General features: G+C 37.8%; 1 protein-coding gene and 1 long non-coding RNA gene across 11 annotated transcripts in view; one reads left to right on the top strand and one right to left on the bottom strand.

The window, feature by feature from the left end:
• The window catches only part of SLC16A7 (solute carrier family 16 member 7), a 160,605-nt gene that overhangs the window by 38,956 nt on the left and 102,663 nt on the right, over positions 1–18,986 (bottom strand). For all 10 annotated transcript variants that reach the window (XM_033440515.2, XM_033440518.2, XM_033440516.2 and 7 more), the window contains one exon: positions 17,456–17,702. In XM_033440515.2, coding sequence (XP_033296406.1) covers positions 17,456–17,672 — 217 coding nt within the window. In that variant the 5' untranslated portion in view covers positions 17,673–17,702. The remainder of the gene's footprint in view (positions 1–17,455; positions 17,703–18,986) is intronic.
• Positions 852–15,891, top strand: LOC125960396 (uncharacterized). The gene is made up of 3 exons (XR_007469991.1): positions 852–1,188; positions 3,856–3,964; positions 15,802–15,891. It is a non-coding gene; the product is annotated as an uncharacterized LOC125960396 (long non-coding RNA).

Raw genomic sequence — 18,986 nt, 5'->3', positions numbered from 1 at the left:
AACCTTCCTTCACTTTGTAAAGGTTTACGAATTTGTGTAATTATGATTCAAAGTGTGAAATGTTTCTTGGAATAATATTGAATTATATGGAGTTAGAAGTGGATTTTAGCTATTTAATATTTAGAGTTTAATGATAAACTATACAATAACATGACATTAACATAAACTCAACAACAACATTCTATTTAGTTATGAATATGATCAAAGAATTATTCCCTGTATCTCTGTGATTAAATATGGATGTGTTCTTGAGAAAAAGCATTTATTCAACAATATTTTTGGAGATATACTATTATCCTTTGGCCCTGGAATTTCAATAGCTATCATTTTTTAGGCAATTTGTTACATAGTAGGAAGTATACTACACTTTCCATAATTTAATTTACTAGTATTTTCATAAACTAAAAATGTTCTATTATCATCTTTATTTCACAGGTAAAAAACTTATATAGGACTTTCTGTCATTGTTTTACCCAAATGCAGAAATTCCACCTACATCTCAACTTTAAAGAAATTATCCCTAAAAAGCAAAAAGACCCTCCACCATCTCTTTAAATGGACTTTTAATAAAAATATTCTAATGACAATATTAACTGCTTATAATGATCCATATAATTTAATTACAGTCACATTTATGCCTTAAATTCCAATCCCATTTTATTCATTTTTATTTAGTTAGTTAGTTTTGCAACTCGACAATCATCTCAGATATAAGCACCCAACTAGTTCCAGGAAGTCTACTACAAATTCTGTCGTATAAAACACAACATATATTTACCTGGGAAGTAATACATCAGATTAGCAAGTTTCAATTATAATTCTCTTTTAATTGTTTATCATTGTTATAGAAGCCTGAAGACTAACCTCAAGAAAGAACTGAAATGTGATTTTTAAGCACATTGTCAATATTAATGTTATTATGCTTATTTAATAATAGTATTTTCTTCTCTCCTTATAGATGTATGTGCCTGAAAACTGATATTGAACTATGACAATAAGCTTAGCCTTCAGGGGAGACACCTGATATGTTCTTTGGCTGGTGTGAAAGGGGAAACAGCACCCTGCTTTACCAGGTTAACAGTACTCTTTCTTCCACTGTCACCTAATCCTCAGCGCTAGAATGAGATGGACACAAAAGCTGTATTGAGGATGTAAGAGAAGTTGCTCTGCACTTCCACGGCCTTTCAGGTGTTTCTGCTCTAAAATTTTCTTGGAAGATGTATACAAACTCTTATGAAGCTGATGAGATATCTATAATATTAAAGTCATATAGATGGATATTCTATGCCATAGACATTATTTATACATATATTCTTTATCGCCACAATTAAAATGTTCGTTGTCAGTTTTTGTAACCTGCATGCCTGTTTAGGAATTTGTAAAATATTCACTAACTATAAGCCAGAAATCCCTTTTGATGTACATAAAGAGAAAGGCAATGGACATTTTTAAAAAAGCAATGCGAGCAGGGGAACAACAGTTGAAAACAACTATTATTTTAGAACTTCGTAATAGAAAGTAGTTGAAGGATTTGCAGAATTTATGAGTATCTTCTGCTTACACTATGACCTCATAATAGCACACAAAGCCATACTATGCAATGCCTTGCACTCAAAAATCTCATGTTTCCATATTTTATGTTACAGAAGGAATTAATTTTGAATATGGTCTCTGTTACCATTATACTAAAATACCGATTCTTTCTAAACATTTCAAATCCTCTCTATCCTCCAGGAAGTCTCACTATTCCCCTTTATACCAACTATTCCTTTGACCATTAAGGTTGCCTTTTATGTTTTTTCTCTGTTCTCACAGCAGTTCATATTTCTGTCTTTAGAAGTATCCCACAGATTTAATAATTTTTACTTCTCTTTTGTCCTAACTGGATGAAACTCCTTGTCAGGGACCATGTCTTTTTCATTTTGGGACATCAATATATAGCATAATTCCTGGCACACAGAAGAGCTCAGTACATGTTTATTAAATGAAAGAAAAAAACATGAATGAAGAAATTTGGGTTCCGAGAATGTAAGTGACCCTGAATATCACACCATTATTGAGTACCATAGCCAGGAAGAGAACCCAGTTTTTCATGGCTTATTTTATGATTTTTACAATAATTTTGACAGTGATCCATTTGTTCATTCCTTCAAAATATTAAGCACCTACTACGTTCTAGGGCATATGTACCCACTGGGGATATAACAGTGAACAAAAGAGGGAAAATAATCCCTGCTCTCATGAGGATATTCCAGTGGGGGGTGTGTGTGTGTGAAAGTTTATCTTTTAAACATGCACTGTCCAATAGGATAGCCATTAGCCAACTGAGGCTTTTTAAATTTAAATTAATTAAAATAAAATACAATAAAAATTCAGTTCCTTTCTCAAACTAACTTCAAGTGTTCAGAAGCCACATGTGGCTAATAGATAACATACATTGGACAATCAGATTTAAAGGACATTTGTATCATCACAGAAAGCTTTCTAATAAAAAAACTAATTGTGACAAGTGCCACAGATGGGAAAAATAATGCAAGGACAGAGGACAGATCTGTGTGGATGTGATGTTGAAATTTTAGATAGGATAGCTCTAGATGGCCTCTCTGGGAAGGTGAATTTTGAGTAAAGACCTGAAAGAAGTGGAGGCATGGGGGTAGCCATACTATAAATGATATTCATCAGGGGAATGCAATTCCAGGTAAAGGGAAGAACAGGTACAAATCCCAGAGGTGAAAGCATGTCCCCATGGGGCTGGCATATCTTAGGAACAGCAGGTGGATCAGTGTAGCTGAGCAGAGTGAGCAAAAGGGAGAATGATGAGGTCAGGAAGGAACGAAGGAGAGGTGATATTCAGAGTGAGATGGGAAGCTTTGGAAGCTTAGGGTAGGTCTACAGAGAGGAGGGACAAGATCGGACTTAGGTTCCAACAGAATTTCACTGGCAGCTATATTCAGAAACAGGGACACCAAATCATAGGCTACAATAACAATCTGGACCACAAATAACCATGCCTTGGACCAGGTAATGGCAGCAGAGGCAGTGAGAGGTGATCAAATGTTGGATTTGTTTAGAAGGTAGAACCAAAAGGTGGGCTAAGTGGGATTAAGAAAAATAAATAAATAAACAGAAATCAAGGATGGCTCCAATCTTTTTGGCCTCATCAACAGGTTTGGGGAAGAATTTCAGGAGATCAATTTTAGATAACTTAAGTGAGAATGCCTATGAGGCTTTTGAGTGGAACTGTTGAAGAGATGCTTCATACATAGGTCTATAGGTCAGGAGAGACTGGGACTGGAGACATAAATTTGGGAGATTTGGGGGGCATCAATTTATAAATAATAGCACAAGTCATGAGAAAGTGTGAGTCACCTACACATCAAGTACATGTGGAAAAAGAAAAGATACAGGAGCTGACCTTTCCATGTTGAGAGTTTAAGGAAATACATACAAGAAATAAATACCGAGATGCCATTTGTGGCTAATGGCATCAAAAGAAAAAACACAAGTGTGGTCTTTTACAAGTAAAATTAAGAAATTTTAATAAAAGAGAACAATCACTACTATATCAAATGCTGCTGAAAGGTCCAGTATAATGAGGACTGAGAAATGACCACTAGACTGATAACATGGAAGCCACGATTGATCTCGAAAACAGCAATTTAAGAGGAGTGGTGGGGCCAAGAATCTGATTAGAATGGGGGCAAAGAGATGGGGAAGGGAGAAACTAGAGATAAAAATACAGCAACATTTTAAAGAAGTTTTGCTTAAAGAGAAGGAAAGAAATAGAGCGTGGTTGACAGAAAATATGGGTCTAGAGAATGTTTCTCATTTGTCTTGTTTCATTTCTTTCCCAAGTTGGAAGATGAAATATCATGTTTATGTGCTATGGGAGTGATCCTCTTGTAAAGACACTATTGTTAATGAAGGCGGGAGAAGAAAGAATTTCATCTGTAGTGATGAACAGGTGAGAGATAAAAGGTGAAGCACATGAGTAAAGGGGTTGGCCTTAGTTGGGATGCAGACAGTACAGGTGAGAAGGTAAAGTATACAGGCTCACATGTACACAGGTGGGAAAATGTGGTGTAAAGCACGTGACAGTTCTGATTACTTCAACTTTCCGAATGAAGTGAGAATCAAAGTTATCACTTGGGATAAAGAATGAAGGAGGAGGGCTTCCCTGGTGGCGTAGTGGTTGAGAGTCCGACTGCCGATGCAGGGGACACGGGTTCGTGCCCCGGTCCGGGAAGATCCCACATGCCACGGAGCGGCTGGGCCCGTGAGCCATGGCCGCTGAGCCTGCGCCTCCGGAGCCTGTGCTCCGCAATGGGAGAGGCCACAGCAGTGAGAGGCCTGTGTACCGCAAAAAAAAAAAAAAAAAAAATGAAGGAGGAGGGGGAAGGGATATATTAGGAGTTCGGGATTAACATATACACATTACAATATATAAAATAGATAACCAACAAGGAGCTGCTGTATAGCACTGAGAACTATACTGAATATTTTGTACTAACCTATAAGGGGAAAAAATAGACATATATGTATGTATAACTGAATTGCTTTGCTGTACACCTGAAACTAACATGACATTGTAAATCAACTATACTTCAATAAGAAAGTTTAAAGGAAAAGAATAAAGGAGGAGATGATAGTGGACTTGAAGAATGAGAAGTCAGTGAGAAATAGTCATCTCATGGATTGGGAGAGAGGCTGGGTTAGAGCAACAGAAAATAGAGTATGGTTACCAGGCAGCTTAAGGGCCTTCTTGAGATTACCGATCATCAATTAAGAGACAAGTACATCCTGCAGCATGTTTTTCCTCAGTTACATTGAGCTGTGAAGATGCAGGCACTGAGCAGGTGAAGAGGCAGCTGGTTTCATCAAGGTATGCAGGAAAATGGTAGGTAGGTAAACGAGAATGTATGCAAAGAAGTGATAATCACTGAATCTGCTATTTAGCTAAGTAAGGAGGGTGAAGATGGCATAAGGGGAGCACTGATAAGTGTGGCAGTATCAATACATAGATGGATAGTACCAGTGGGCTGAAGGATTACTAGAGTTGGGGTACTAGAGGAAATGGGCTGATAGAACCTAGTGTTGGAGAGTAAAATACAAGAAAATTGAGATTATGAAGGGTTTAAAAGTTACTGGTAATGACAAGTTTAAGGATGTGAACATCAGAGTTAGGTTCTCACTGGAGAGGGACTGAATGATGATGATGATTATGATGATGATGATATAGCTACTACTTCCAGCACTATCTTTTCTATTACAACAAAGTGTCCAGGTTGGAATCCATAACGTCCTCCCATTTTGTAGAGAAAGTACTAAAGCTTTGAGGGATAGATAACACGCTTCAGGAGATATTAGACACAGGACATTCCTAGGCCTATCTGACTTCAAAGTTATACTTTTCTCTCTCTGTTTTTTTAGTGACATAGGAAGTTCATACTACCATGTCTGGTCCTTTTCAATAATAGAACGATATATTTCTATTGGCATGAGAACTAATTATGCCTTCACAAGTCTGACCCTATTCTATTGCAAGAAAACATAGGCCAAATTCATGAACGTATGTTACAAGAAAAAAAAAGTGATGTAATTAGAAATTTTAGTCAACTATAAATATACAAATAACAATAAAGTAAGAAAATTCCAAACTAGGACAAATCTACTCTCCTTCCAATTTTGTATTCTTTTGACAGTGATGCCATAATGGATTTGACGGAATATATGGCCGTTGCATGTTACCCCAACCTGGAGAGCAGGAAAGAAAAGGATAAGGTTCTCATATCACTAAAACTGAAAAGTGAACAGAAATATGAGCATGAAAGTCAGAGAGACCAAGTTATGAGTCCCGTTTTCTTGAAAGATTACCATGCTATCTTATTCCCAGTAAATTCACAATTCAACAACCCCAATATGGGTGAATTGATAAGGAATATATGTTAAAGACCTTTGTTTTCATTTATATCTAGATCTACCATTCATGCATTCATCTAAAGTTTGATTCTGTTAAAATTTTGGTCTAATTCATTTTTTTATTGGGATCATAAATTCTATTGGCTTATCATTGTCATATTATAAAATTTCCCTTTTTCAGGCTGTCTTGGGCCCCACATTTCCTTCTCTCGCACCGCGATTCCAATATTGTGGAATTTAGTTACAACTATTCACACAATTCATACCCTTCAGGACTTCATATTGTTTTATTATCTCCCTTTTCAGGCTTGGTATTTCCCCCCTATAAAGACAAAATCTGATTTGTCTGTCTTGATAGAAGTGGTATTCTCTATTTCAAAAACAAATACAGGCTCACAAATATGTGTTTCTGATCCTTCTAGCTTCTCTGTTTTGAATTTTCTCTGGCTGCATTATGTTACCAAGTATGATGCTCACTTTGTGTGTCTAGTGTGTTAAAATCTGTTCAGACAATATGCAGCCATTCACAGCAAATGACGGCACACGACAACTTCTCTGCAATTGGGATGGACTTGGCACCGCACGCATCCCACATGTCCCTTGTTGTCTGTTTGTCCCAGACAACAAGGGACAAAGAAAAGTTTGTTCCAGACAACAAGGGACAAAGAAATTGAGAAACTTTAAAAAGTTTCTCAATCTCTAGATCCATGTCCACTCTGGAAGATGACAGAAATCTGCAACATTGAGAAAGAACTCTGTTTCAAAAACAGTTTCTTTAGCCCAGAAGTCAGATTAGCAACTGTTATTTCTGCCACATGGATTTCACAACTGTCATTTCCACAGCACATACCATTGCATCTTTCCACTAATGTCATAACAGCTTACAACCAATGAGATAAAATCTCAAATACTTTTACCTTACTCTGATATTTTTTTCTCCTAATTAATAGGACTAAAAGGTTGCTCTAAATGTTTTTGGTCTCTACATGATTCTTCTTCATCAACGTAAGTCATGGACCTGAACATTGTGTCACCTGGTAGACGTCTGGAAAAATTAAAAGAAACTCCAAATCACTAACACACACGTAATGTTTCTCCTTCCATTATCTGGATTTCACTCATGTTCTTATTCACAGATCCTTTTCGCTCATCATCTGAAGAGAACAGATGAATCCAAAGTAGATCCAAGTTCTATTTCTTGGGTTTTATTCCTATTCAGCTTTCCGGAAATGCACACTCATTGCTGGGGTGCTGAGAAAATATATAGGTTGCTTCCATTTACTCCTTCAGATGAATCTTTAATCCAATCACTGATTGCATGGGAGGTGAGGCCAAAGAAGAATGGCATGAATCAAAAACACGCTATGACCGTCAAACATTCCTAGGGAGTGCAGAGCACATCCTAAGGAGAACAGTGTAAGGCTAGAGAGCACTGCTTCCAAAATCTATCAGAGCTCCCACAGAAGCTGCCCAAAGCTTTCCACTTAATGCCCCCCTAGTGACTAGAAAGATTCTAAGTGTAATTATTATTACTTCAATAGCTTGAGAAATTTATATTCCTCTAGTAAGAACTTCAGTAAAATTGAGGGTGATAATCAATATGTATCACTGTAATCATAAACATTAACGTAAATTAGCCTTGTGATTGTGCAGGCTTATTGCATTCTTAAAAACAACAGATAAAACAATTATAATAAAAATGTTGGGTAACTCCAAATCTTTTCATACAGTACAAGAAACAGTAACTTTGTCACAGAAAGTCTAAAGGTACTGTCAATCCTCATTATCGTTGGGTTCCATATTTTTGAACCTGTGTACTCACTAAAATGTATTTGTAACCCCCAAATCAATGCTTGCAGTGTTTTCACTGTCATCCACAGAGATGTGCAGATTGGGGACAAACTGGAACCAGCAGCTACACATGTTCCCAGCTGAGGTCAAAGAAGGTGACACTCTGCCATCTTTTTCCAGCTCTCTTACTATAAACAAGTGTCTCCCTATTTAGTGCCACATTTTCCACACTTTTGTACTTTTTATTGGTGATTTTGATGTTTGAAATGGCCTTCAAGCATAGTGCTGAAGTGCTGGCTAGTGTTCTTAAGCACAAGAAGACTGTGATGTGCCTTACAGAGAAAATATATATGTTATATATTTTTCTTTCAGGCATGAGTTATAATACTGTTTGTCATGAGTTCCATGTTAATGAATCAATGATACATATTAAATAAGGTGTCTTTAAACAGAAACGCGCATAAAACAAAGTTATGTATTGATCGATTGATGAAACTGTGACCAGCGGATCGTAGGAACCTAACCCTGTATTTCTCTTAGGAGCGGGAGCTCAGTAATCAATACTTCAGTGTCCATGTCAATTTCATAGAACATAACTAACTAATTGGCATAATGAGAATCAACTGTATCTTAGCACTTTCGGATTATGAATATGTTCTTAAAATAGAACAAAAGCAGGAAGAGTACTCAGAGTTGTGATCTTGGTATCCTAGATGCCCATCTTCTGATCTCTTCTGTCTGTATGGACACAAAATATGTTGCCCAGGATCATTTCAGTGGACTTTTAGGCCATCAACCACACCTCTCTCCATCTTGCCCTCATGTATTAATCACATTCACCTCCTTTGCTATTAGAACTCTCTATAACTCTTCCCCTTTAGAGATTTCATTTATAATATTTCTTCTGCTTTGAATACTTCCCTTCCTTTGATTAGTGCTGTATCCTCACTCTCAAGTTCAGCTCAAGAAACATTTCCTGATCACAGCTTTGAGATCTGTTTCCTTTTTATATAGTTTCATGGCAACTACTATGTTTCTTTACTCATGTGTATCGTAACTGTTATTAGAGAAAGGTGAAAATATCTATTTCATATTCTGTAAGCATATCTGGTGTCTGATGGCTTGGTGTGGCTTTCCAGTGCCAAGCCACTACTTTGCACATGGTAGATGCTCAATGTACATCTGTAAGGTAAATGAATGAGTGAAATTATATAAGGTTTAGTCCCCAATTATGACACTGGATTACCTACATATCCCCACCTCTGTTGATCACAAACAAATACTGTGCATAATTGGTATTTCTGCCACAGTTGGGGATCTCATCTTAGGGTCAGATCCATGAATCACACATCTGCATATGTAATTCTAGCTGGCTGAGCAAATTCTTGCTCAAGGACAGCCATCTAGATTAATTGTTTAAAAATCTCTCTGGAATAGATCAATTACTCTGCCAAAGTCACTATTTTTGTAAGGAATAAAGAAAAAAGTATTCAAAGGGTATTTCCAATTTTCTAACATAATTTGTCAAACTTAAGTCACTCACAGCACACGAAAATATGAAATTTAATTTTCATAATGTCCTTTTAAAATAGTTAATTGAAAAAAAACTGTTGCATATTCCCAATCCTAATATATATATTGTTTGAGGGGGCAGAGAACGGCTCCTTCTTTTGAAAGAAACATTCATAGAAATAGTTTGCAAATTAACCAATATAGTTCAGGAAAGTGTTTCATGCTAGACCTCACTAGGACCTTTTAGAAATTTAACCCACATATATCTATCATAGATCTTTTCTAGTTAGTTAAAGAAGAAAGCATTCAACAAGGACATGAAAAGTAACTCACAGAATATGAGAGGATTAAAAAAAAACAAGCTTGGATGCTGCCATGACAAAATACAATGACTGGGTGGCTTAAACAACAGGAATTTATTTCTCACAGTTCTGGAGACTGGAAGCCCAAAGTCAAGGTACCAGCCAACTTGATTCCTGATGAGAGCTCTCCTCCTGGCTTGCAGACCAATTGCCTTCTTGCTGTGTCCTCAAATGGCCTTTCTTTGGTGTGTGGGCATGGAGAGAACGAGATCTATCTCTTCCTCTTCTTATAAGGCCACCAATCCTTCTGGAGTAGGACCTTACACTTATGACCTCATTTAACCTTAATTACCTCCTAAAAGCCCTATCTTCAAACAGCGATATTGAGGGTTAGGATTTCAACTATGGATTTGCGGAGAAGACGCAATTCAGCACAGCCTAAATCACACTATAAAATGGATTGCTCCAGAGAAGGCATACCAACTGCTGCCACCAATGACCACAGACCGTACCGCCTATACCACAAATCCCACTGACTCTCAACACTGACCCTATTTTTGTGTTGCTTTTGGATCATGGACTATCTGCAACCATCTCCTCTGAATGTGTTCTCTGGGGCATCTGTTTCTTCACATCAGTGGTTTCTGAATCAAACCTGGCCTTGCTACACTGGGTTAATGGGTCCTGGGTACTCTAGGTGAAAGGAATTCTATGAAAGTAAATTTCTGGCTTTTTACCTGGGGATGCAGGAAATCACGAAGCTGGGAATCCCCTATTTACAGGAAGGATTTTCAGAGATCTATGATGGCCCCAAAGAATGATCTATGTCCGTTTCACCACCTGAGTAGTAGGAGGCATAGGGGAGATGCCACAGCAAATGTGAGTGAAGTCCATAGTATTCTTTTAGAACTGATTATTGACCTATTTATTTCTTGCTTCACCCTCTGTTTCCAAACCTTATCGGCACAGGTTGCTCGAGTCAGATTTACTATCTTGCGTGAACCTGATCTGCAGTTTCATTCTATAATGGTTAATATCAAGATCAACACAGGAACACAGGAACAACTACCACGAATCAAATGCTAAAAATTCCTAAGCATGGAACTCAGTACTTTCTATACATTATAATCATTTATTCATGACAACGACCCTGACCAGTGGATACCATATGTACATATACAAACACTTCTTTCGTTTGCAATTTTACAGATGGGGAAACTGAGGATCCAGGGTCAAATGTGTGGCCCAAACAACGAAGTGGCCAAGTCCACATTTCATATCTGTTATCTTGGAGCTCATTATTTTAATGGCAATGTTCTTCTGCCTCTCTGTTCTGCTATTAAGCCATTAATAAACCCTCCGGAGATCCCAGGACTTTGCAGATCGAAGCTCCACTCAAGGGGCCAACTCTTGTCAGGTACAGTTGAGTCCTCCGGTTGGCTACTAAATATTATATTTCATTAGACAATCTGGTATAAGCATTTTGACATATACCTAGATAGCCACTTAGCTATAGAGAAATTATCTAATTGTAAAGTTACTCATGAGTGATTAGTAAAAGCAACACGTGGTTTTATTCTTGGGAAATCATATATTACTCTTTTTTTTTTTTTTTTTTTTGCGGTACACGGGCCTCTCACTGTTGTGGCCTCTCCCGTTGCGGAGCACAGGCTCCGGACGCGCAGGCTCAGTGGCCATGGCTCACGGGCCCAGCCGCTCCGTGGCATGTGGGATCTTCCCGGACCGGGGCACGAACCCGTGTCCCCTGCATCGGCAGGTGGACTCTCAACCACTGCGCCACCAGAGAAGCCCTATTACTCTATTTTTAAAAGGGTAGTGAGCAGTTATTGTTTTGTCTCTTCAAAAGCCTTCCTTCCTCTGGGAAGAGTGTCATCCTTCCTTTAGGGAACTGCTCCTTTCCTACACCAAATACAGAGTTCCACTCAGCCTGCCAATGTTAGCTCCTCATTCATCCACTGCCTGCAGGGGCAGATGAAAGGAGGCCAGACCCTAGCAGTCTTCCCTAGAATTTGTCTAAGTATAACTTAGGGAAGAGAGGCAATCTCTCTCATGTCAAATTTGAGACTGAAATATGAGATGGAGAAGCCGGTAATCATCTTCCTTGTGTCAGGGGGAGGATACCGAAGCAAATAGACAAGGCTACCCCACGAGAAGCAGCAGAGGGGAGAGAACAATGTGATGGACAGATGGAAATCATCTGTGCTAGTCGACCTGGAAGACTCTGGTACCCAAGTCCCTCCTCTGACCTGTATGCAGGAATGTTTTCTCTTTAGACCTTAGGGGGTTTGAATAAGGGTTCTGTCATTTGCAACCAAAACACATCTGCATAAAATATGTAATGAGAAAATAGTGTATTTTAGAGAAATTTTAAGCCAAAAATCAGGAAAGATATTCTTATTCTTGCCAGGCCATAAATTAGTAAGTAGGTTCTTTTCGTAAGTCCGTAAGTAAAATGTTCACTGTCTAAAGCACACATATCAAAAGGGATTTCAGTAAAGTTTCTTAAATTTTCTCTGTTGAAAATAACCTTTAGTAATAACCCAATAGTATGTGGACTGGATCAGCAGCCTTCTGTAGCGAAAGTATTTCCTTGAATAGTCTCAAAGTCCTAAACATACCTGGGATCTGCCCTTGATTCCTGCCTCCTCCATCCCTGCCTTGAGAGGGACAAAGAAAGTTCTGTGGGCATTATTTGATCCCTATTTCTGTGCCTTGAAGTGCCTGCCTCTCACTTGTATTCCCATGAAAAATGGCAATGGGATTTCCACTTACGACTCCTTTTCTATTTGAGATACTGAAGGCTTCCTCTTCTCTAACAGAGATCTGAAAAAGTAGCATATGTACAAACCTTCTCATGACATAATATAAGCTCAATGACTAAGGACATCCCATCGTCTGTTCTAGTCCTTACTTAAAATTTACATAATTTATACTGTGGTTACACAACAATCGAAGCCTTCATGTTTGTACTGATCAGTATAATCTAGGTTTTATTCCACATAAGAAAACTGCAGAAGCTTAATAAAAAGTTCTTTCTTACTCATTCAAAGTATAAAGTGGACCAAGGATCTTTCCCTTGTAGCCACATCATATGAAATAAGGCTGTGGGGAAAAAGGAAAAGGAAGATCCATGCCAGCTGGAACTGCCTTGTCCAGGTGTCCAGGGATGACAAACATCCTTCCACTCACATTTCATTGGTCAGAACTAGTCACTTGGGGACTTTGCTGGTGGTCCAGTGGTAAGGAATCCACCTTCCAGTGCAGGGGATGCAGGTTCTATCCCTGGTCAGGGAACTAAGATCCTACCTGCCACGGAGCAACTAAGCCCACGTGCCTCAACTAGACAGCCCGTGTGCCACAAATTACAGAGCCCATGCGCTCTGGAAACTGTGCACCACAACTACAGAGCCCACGCTCCACAACTAGAGAGAAAACCTGCAGGCCAGAACTAGAGAGAAGCCTGTGTGCCGTAATGAAGAGCCCTTCCGCCGCAACGAAAGATCCCGCATGCCACAGTGAAGATCCTGCATGCCGCAACTAAGACCCAATGCAGCCAAAAATAAAATTTAAAAATAAATAAATAAATAAAAGGGAAGATGGGAAATATTCAAGAGCACATGGAAATTTGGTGAGCAAAATGGTTTCTGCCACACTGGACCGTATTTCCTAGGAAAACCTTAGCAATATCTACATTAGTGGATGAAAAAATAACCCACCATGGTGTAGGTATAAGAAGAACACAGCCTGCTCGCACAGGGCTGTCCAAGTGTACCTGGTACTTTGGGTACGCTGGGTTTTGTAAAGCTAAGCTGAAAGTCCTAGGTATCTTAATTGCAAGGTTAGAATGAACTTCTTTTCTATCTTAATTGCTGCTAAGATACAACACCATATGACTTATTTTCATAGTCTCCTTCATTCTGCAAACATATTTAGAGCACAGAGCAAAATAATATAGTGAGCTTATTTAGACTTTAAAAAGAATAGAAAAATACACATTATATACTATGGCCCCCAACCTCCTATGACTAAAACCTTTTGCTTGTTGGCCTCCAGTCAAATAAGCTCAGTGGTCTGATGCTTGGTCCCTTGGGTATAGTAGTCCATCATAAAACCATCACCCTTCCTTTAGCACAATTGGCAGGTACTGCTCACGTAAGACAGAAGAGTAAGTTGCCATGGAGATAAAGCCAACTCTCCACTTTAGAATGGCTGATTCTTCCAAGTCATAACAGATATTACCAGAAAAATAACATGAGGTACTCACAGAGACTGGCAGCACCAAATCTGTGTTCTGTCATTGCGTAGCTAACCATATTCACATTATCTTTTGGTATAGTAACAAAGACACACATTGCACTAAAAGATAATCCAACATAATCACTGTTTACAAAATAAATCCTTATATCTGTCTAAACAATGTGGAAACTTTAAATCGTAATATGTTTTCTACCTCTAATTAGTGCTTTATTAATGGGGTGACCACTCTCCTTGACCTATTTGCTGAAATTCGTTAGCGCTCCAGGAGACCATACGGATAGCCAGATGGGGTACTGTAATTTAATGCCATTATTCTAAGGATGAAATAAAGGGTAAACATAATTTGCATTCTTTTCCATCCTTCCTGCATGCCTTTTATTAGTTTCATTTTTAATTCAGACATAAGAAGGGAAAATAATACCTTGCTACCAAGGCCCAAATGCCAACTAATTATTACAAGAGACTCCGGCCCTGACATCACAGGCCAAGCCTCTGAACATATTCTGTCTTACCCAGTGACCCCACCATGGTGATTAATAGGTTGAGTGCTAAGCCCTAATGAGTGTCAGATCTTAGATGTTCTCTAGGCTAATGTAATTAGCACTATGTTGAGCACAATATTTCAGTTACTTGGTAGAGAGACTCATTATACTTCATAGTAAACTATATGCCTTTTTGCTTTACATCTTTGAATTTATTTCATAATCATCAGCCTAAAAGGCCTCTATAAGTAGAGATTTTTCAAATATTAGAGAAAATTTTAAATACAATATTTTTAAATCAAATATTGATTTGCTCTTACAACAGTTCAGAGATACTTGTTGAAATGTAAGTTTCTGGACTCTACCAACAGAAATTCGGATAAAAAAGGGTTTGGGATAAGACCCAGAACTATGCATTTTTAATAACAGACCGATGATTCAGAAGCAGAAAATCTGTGGACCATACTTGGAAAAGCACTGCCACTTTAGTAACAGGACCAAGGTCGGTGTCTTAGATTAATTGAGCCTATCAGACTTTTTGTTTTAAATAGTTACTATGTTTCTGAAAAAAATTATCTGCACCCACATAAGGGGAATTGATTTCATAATGAGATTACAGTTTTAAATGTACCAATATTTCTTGTTAGAAAAATTAAAAACTAATTATCAACGTAAGACATGGATGTTATTTCCAACAAACCATGTAAGTGTATGAGTTCTCCATGCAACAGTGGACATGGCAGGTAGTAACAGTTCTATCCAGCAGGCAATGGACCTGGAATTACTTTTCTACTTTTTTTTTTTTTTTTTTTGCGGTACGCGGGCCTTTAACTGTTGTGGCCCCTCCCATTGCGGAACACAGGCTCCGGACGCGCAGGCTCAGCGGCCATGGCTCACGGGCCCAGCCGCTCTGCGGTATGTGGGACCTTCCCAGACCGGGGCACGAACCCGTGTCCCCTGCATCGGCAGGCTGACTCGCAACCACTGCGCCACCAGGGAAGCCCTACTTTTCTACTTTTAAGGGAAAGACCAAAGGGTACGTGAATTTCTGATGACTCTTCTCCATAGCAGAGATGATGTACAAAATGTCTCAGGTCTAATGAGTAAGGACTCTAAGCACTTTTTCCAACTACTTACTCAGAACTCACCTAGATATTATCATCTTCAATCACTACGTACTAAGTATTGTCATGTGTCTAGCATTGCTTTCTTAAAACAACTAGATACGAAATCCCCGTGGATCTTTAATTTACACCTATTTTATTCATCTATTACCCTAAACATTTTAAGGCAGTTTTTTCTAAATTGCTATTTTACCAAACTAAAGTTTTCTTGATGAACTTCAAAAAACTTCTCTTTTGTGTTTTTTAACATTTATATTGTATGTATTAAAAATGGGAAAATCAGAGCACAAATAAAAACAGTTATTTAATGATAAATATATATTTACTTACTTATAATTTGGCATTGAGATTTATTGGTTTGAGAAAAGTAATTACGTTGTTCTTCATTCTAAGCCTCCTTTTAGAGCCAGCTTGGGACTGGAAGAATGTCATATGACCAGCGTACAGTATCTACTGTTTCTACAGTCATCAGAGATAACACAGGTACAACCTTTAAAGCAACTGTCTAGTGGAGAATCTCAGAAAGTGTTTTAAAAGCAAAGGTTTTCACTGACATATCCAAATAGCACTTTAAAGTTACCTTTTGGTACTGGAACAGAAATGCATCAATTTAACCTAACCAAAAAGGTAATGGGGACATACATGGATTAATGTAAAATCACTGACATACAGAAAGTAGAAAATACCCACTAACACACACACACACACACACACACACACACACACACACGCAGGATTATTTGGGGATCAAATTTTTACCTTGGTAGTACAATAAAAAGATAATACCCTAAAGAATAATTATTATGTCACTAAACAAATGACCTTGGTGGGGCAGTACCTAAATCAGGTTTGTGGAAGGCCTTGCACAGACCTGGCTCTGCCACTTACTTTATGGAGGTAAGAGAAAGGCCAAAGAGCAGAGTGATTACACGTGTGGGGTCTCCATTTCTATCTGCCTCTAATGAGCTGCTTGACCTGGGAAAAGTACTTTATCTTTCTATCTCCTTGGCTATATAATGGAAAGAAGTAATTCTTATTTCACAGAATGTTAAAAGAATCAGGTCATATGACACATAGCAAGTATTTAGAGAGGCCTTAACTGAAAGTAAATATGAACATGTGTTGGATATTACTCCTAACGGTATATCCCCATCACTATGAACCATATTATCCTCACCTGTAAAGTAAGACATTGAAAGATGATTTGTATAATTTCTTTAAGTGCTTATATTCCGAGTGTATATCTGTATCTTAAAGTCAAATATCCAGCTGAAAATGAAAACCCTAAAAATCTAAAATGAAAACCCTAAAATCTAAATATTTTAAGTGGTGACTAAAAGAAAACTGTAGACAGTCTGGTCTGCTGTAAGGATTGATTTCAAGCAGATAGGTGACATAGCAATGAACTAATAATTCCAATAATTTTTAACAGAAGTGATACGGTACTTGTTTATTCATTATTCCTTATGAATCATACCCTCATTTGAACATGGAATGTAACAAGATAATCGTCAGGCAACCATTTAAATTAAAAAATGTCATATTTAGTAAGTACTACAGAGATAAGGAATTATTTTATTCACACGAACTTGAATGGATCCAGAACGTACATGATAACACTCTATTTTGCAACTTAAAGTGAATTACTTTCTAGGCTTATAGATTGTCAGCAACTTGAGTTTCATTCAGAAAAAAGCAACTGTAGCAATATTAGGAAATGATACTACCATTATAGTATAGACTCTATTCCAAATTAAATGGAAAGGTACCACCCTTGAAAATTCCATAATTTAATAAATCTTAGTTTGTGCAAAGACATCCTCATTCAAATAAATACTCTAGTAAGACTCAGAATAAAGTGAATAGTTTAAGATGTTGAATTACTAAAATCACTAAAACTTCAGTCCTAATTATACTTCTGGTTCGTTTTAAGTGAGGATAATATGAAAACAGGGCTTTAATGTACCAAGGCACTACATGTAAAATACTGTGGCATGGAGCAATTGCTTTCTTAAACCAGAATTGTATTTAGTCCAAAGAACCTTACCTCCTGCGTACATAACAGCTAGCATAGTGGATGATATCCATGCTATTTCACTGTAGGTAGTGTTGAATATTAGCTGAATTTCTTTGAAGAAAACTGTGACAGCTTTGGGAAATGCATATGAAAATCCAATGGAGATAAAAGCTGCTCCAACCACTACCCAGCCCCATCCTCCATCAGGAGGTGGATGCGGCGGTGGGGAGCCTGCTGGGGGTGGCATTTCCACTCCTCTATTTGGAATTCAAGTAACCTGCATTAAAAAAATGAAATAACAGTTTAAGCCATATTTCCATTTTCATAAATCACTCTTGGTAGTTATCAAAATAATATTATTATTATATTTTTATTCTATTAACTACAACTATGTAATTTTTTCATAAATATTTTTAATACTCTGGTACTCAGAAAGTTATCAGAAAATTAACCAAAAAATTGGAGTGAGGTATGTAACTTTCTTATGGGTTAAAAATTGAAAGCATTTTGTTTATGGAAACAACAATTACTCAAAGAAACGTTAAGAATTCAGATTATACTAAAGTACCAACCAAAAAACAAAAGCTATCTCAGTCTGATTTCTAAGATAAATGAAGCTGTCATCACTTAGAATAATTTCTTAATCCGAAACATTTAAGATTTTCTATACAAAGGTTAAGAAGACCTTACATTATATCTGATGAATTTCACAGAATTAAATAGTAAGCATATTTTAGAATTTTTCCACTTAAAAAAAAATTATTTATGTATTTATTTTTGGCTGCGTAGGGTCTTTGTTGCTGCGCGCGGGCTTTCTCTAGTTGTGGTGGGTGGGGGCTACTCTTCGTTGCGGTGCGCAGGCTTCTCATTGCGGTGGCTTCTCCTGTTGTGGAGCGTGGGCTCTAGGGGCGCGGACTTCAGTAGTTGTGGCACGTGGGCTCAGTAGTTGTCGCTCGTGGGCTCTAGAGCTCAGGCTCAGTAGTTGTGGCGCACGGGCTTAGTTGCTCCGCAGCATGTGGGATCTTCCCGGACCAGGGCTCAAACCCGTGTCCCCTGTATTGGCAGGAGGATTCTTAACCACTGAGCCACGAGGGAAGTCCTCCACTTTTAATAATTGACAATACTTAAAGACATTTTAGCATAGATCTATTTTCTAAAATTATAGGATTAGAAATTGTGTGATTCTAATGAATTAATTTTAATGCACTTCCAAAACTGGTGATACCTATCATTTTATGAATGATACATTTTACGAATTCTTCATAGCAATGATACGCTCCCAATCAAATGGATGGTATGTTATTTTTATTCAAAGAAAAGGACTTTCTTTTTGGATATGCCTAGGAACACTTAACTGCTAGCTTTATGGTACAGAGCACCCACTCTCTTGTGGAAGAAATGATCACAAATAGCTTAATACAACTGAAATTAAATTTAAAAAATCTTGGTTCCCTAACATCAATGTTCCTTTGTAGAGCGATGCTGCTTGCTTGGTCTTTAGCTGTAATCGCCAATATTTCTCAGCATCTTCCTTTTACTACTCTCATTCCATTTGTGAATA

Source organism: Orcinus orca, chromosome 11 (genome assembly GCF_937001465.1).
Source record: "Orcinus orca chromosome 11, mOrcOrc1.1, whole genome shotgun sequence".
NCBI lineage: Eukaryota > Metazoa > Chordata > Mammalia > Artiodactyla > Delphinidae > Orcinus > Orcinus orca.
Note: the sequence above shows the minus strand (reverse complement) of the source record. Positions and strands in the feature narration are given on the sequence as shown.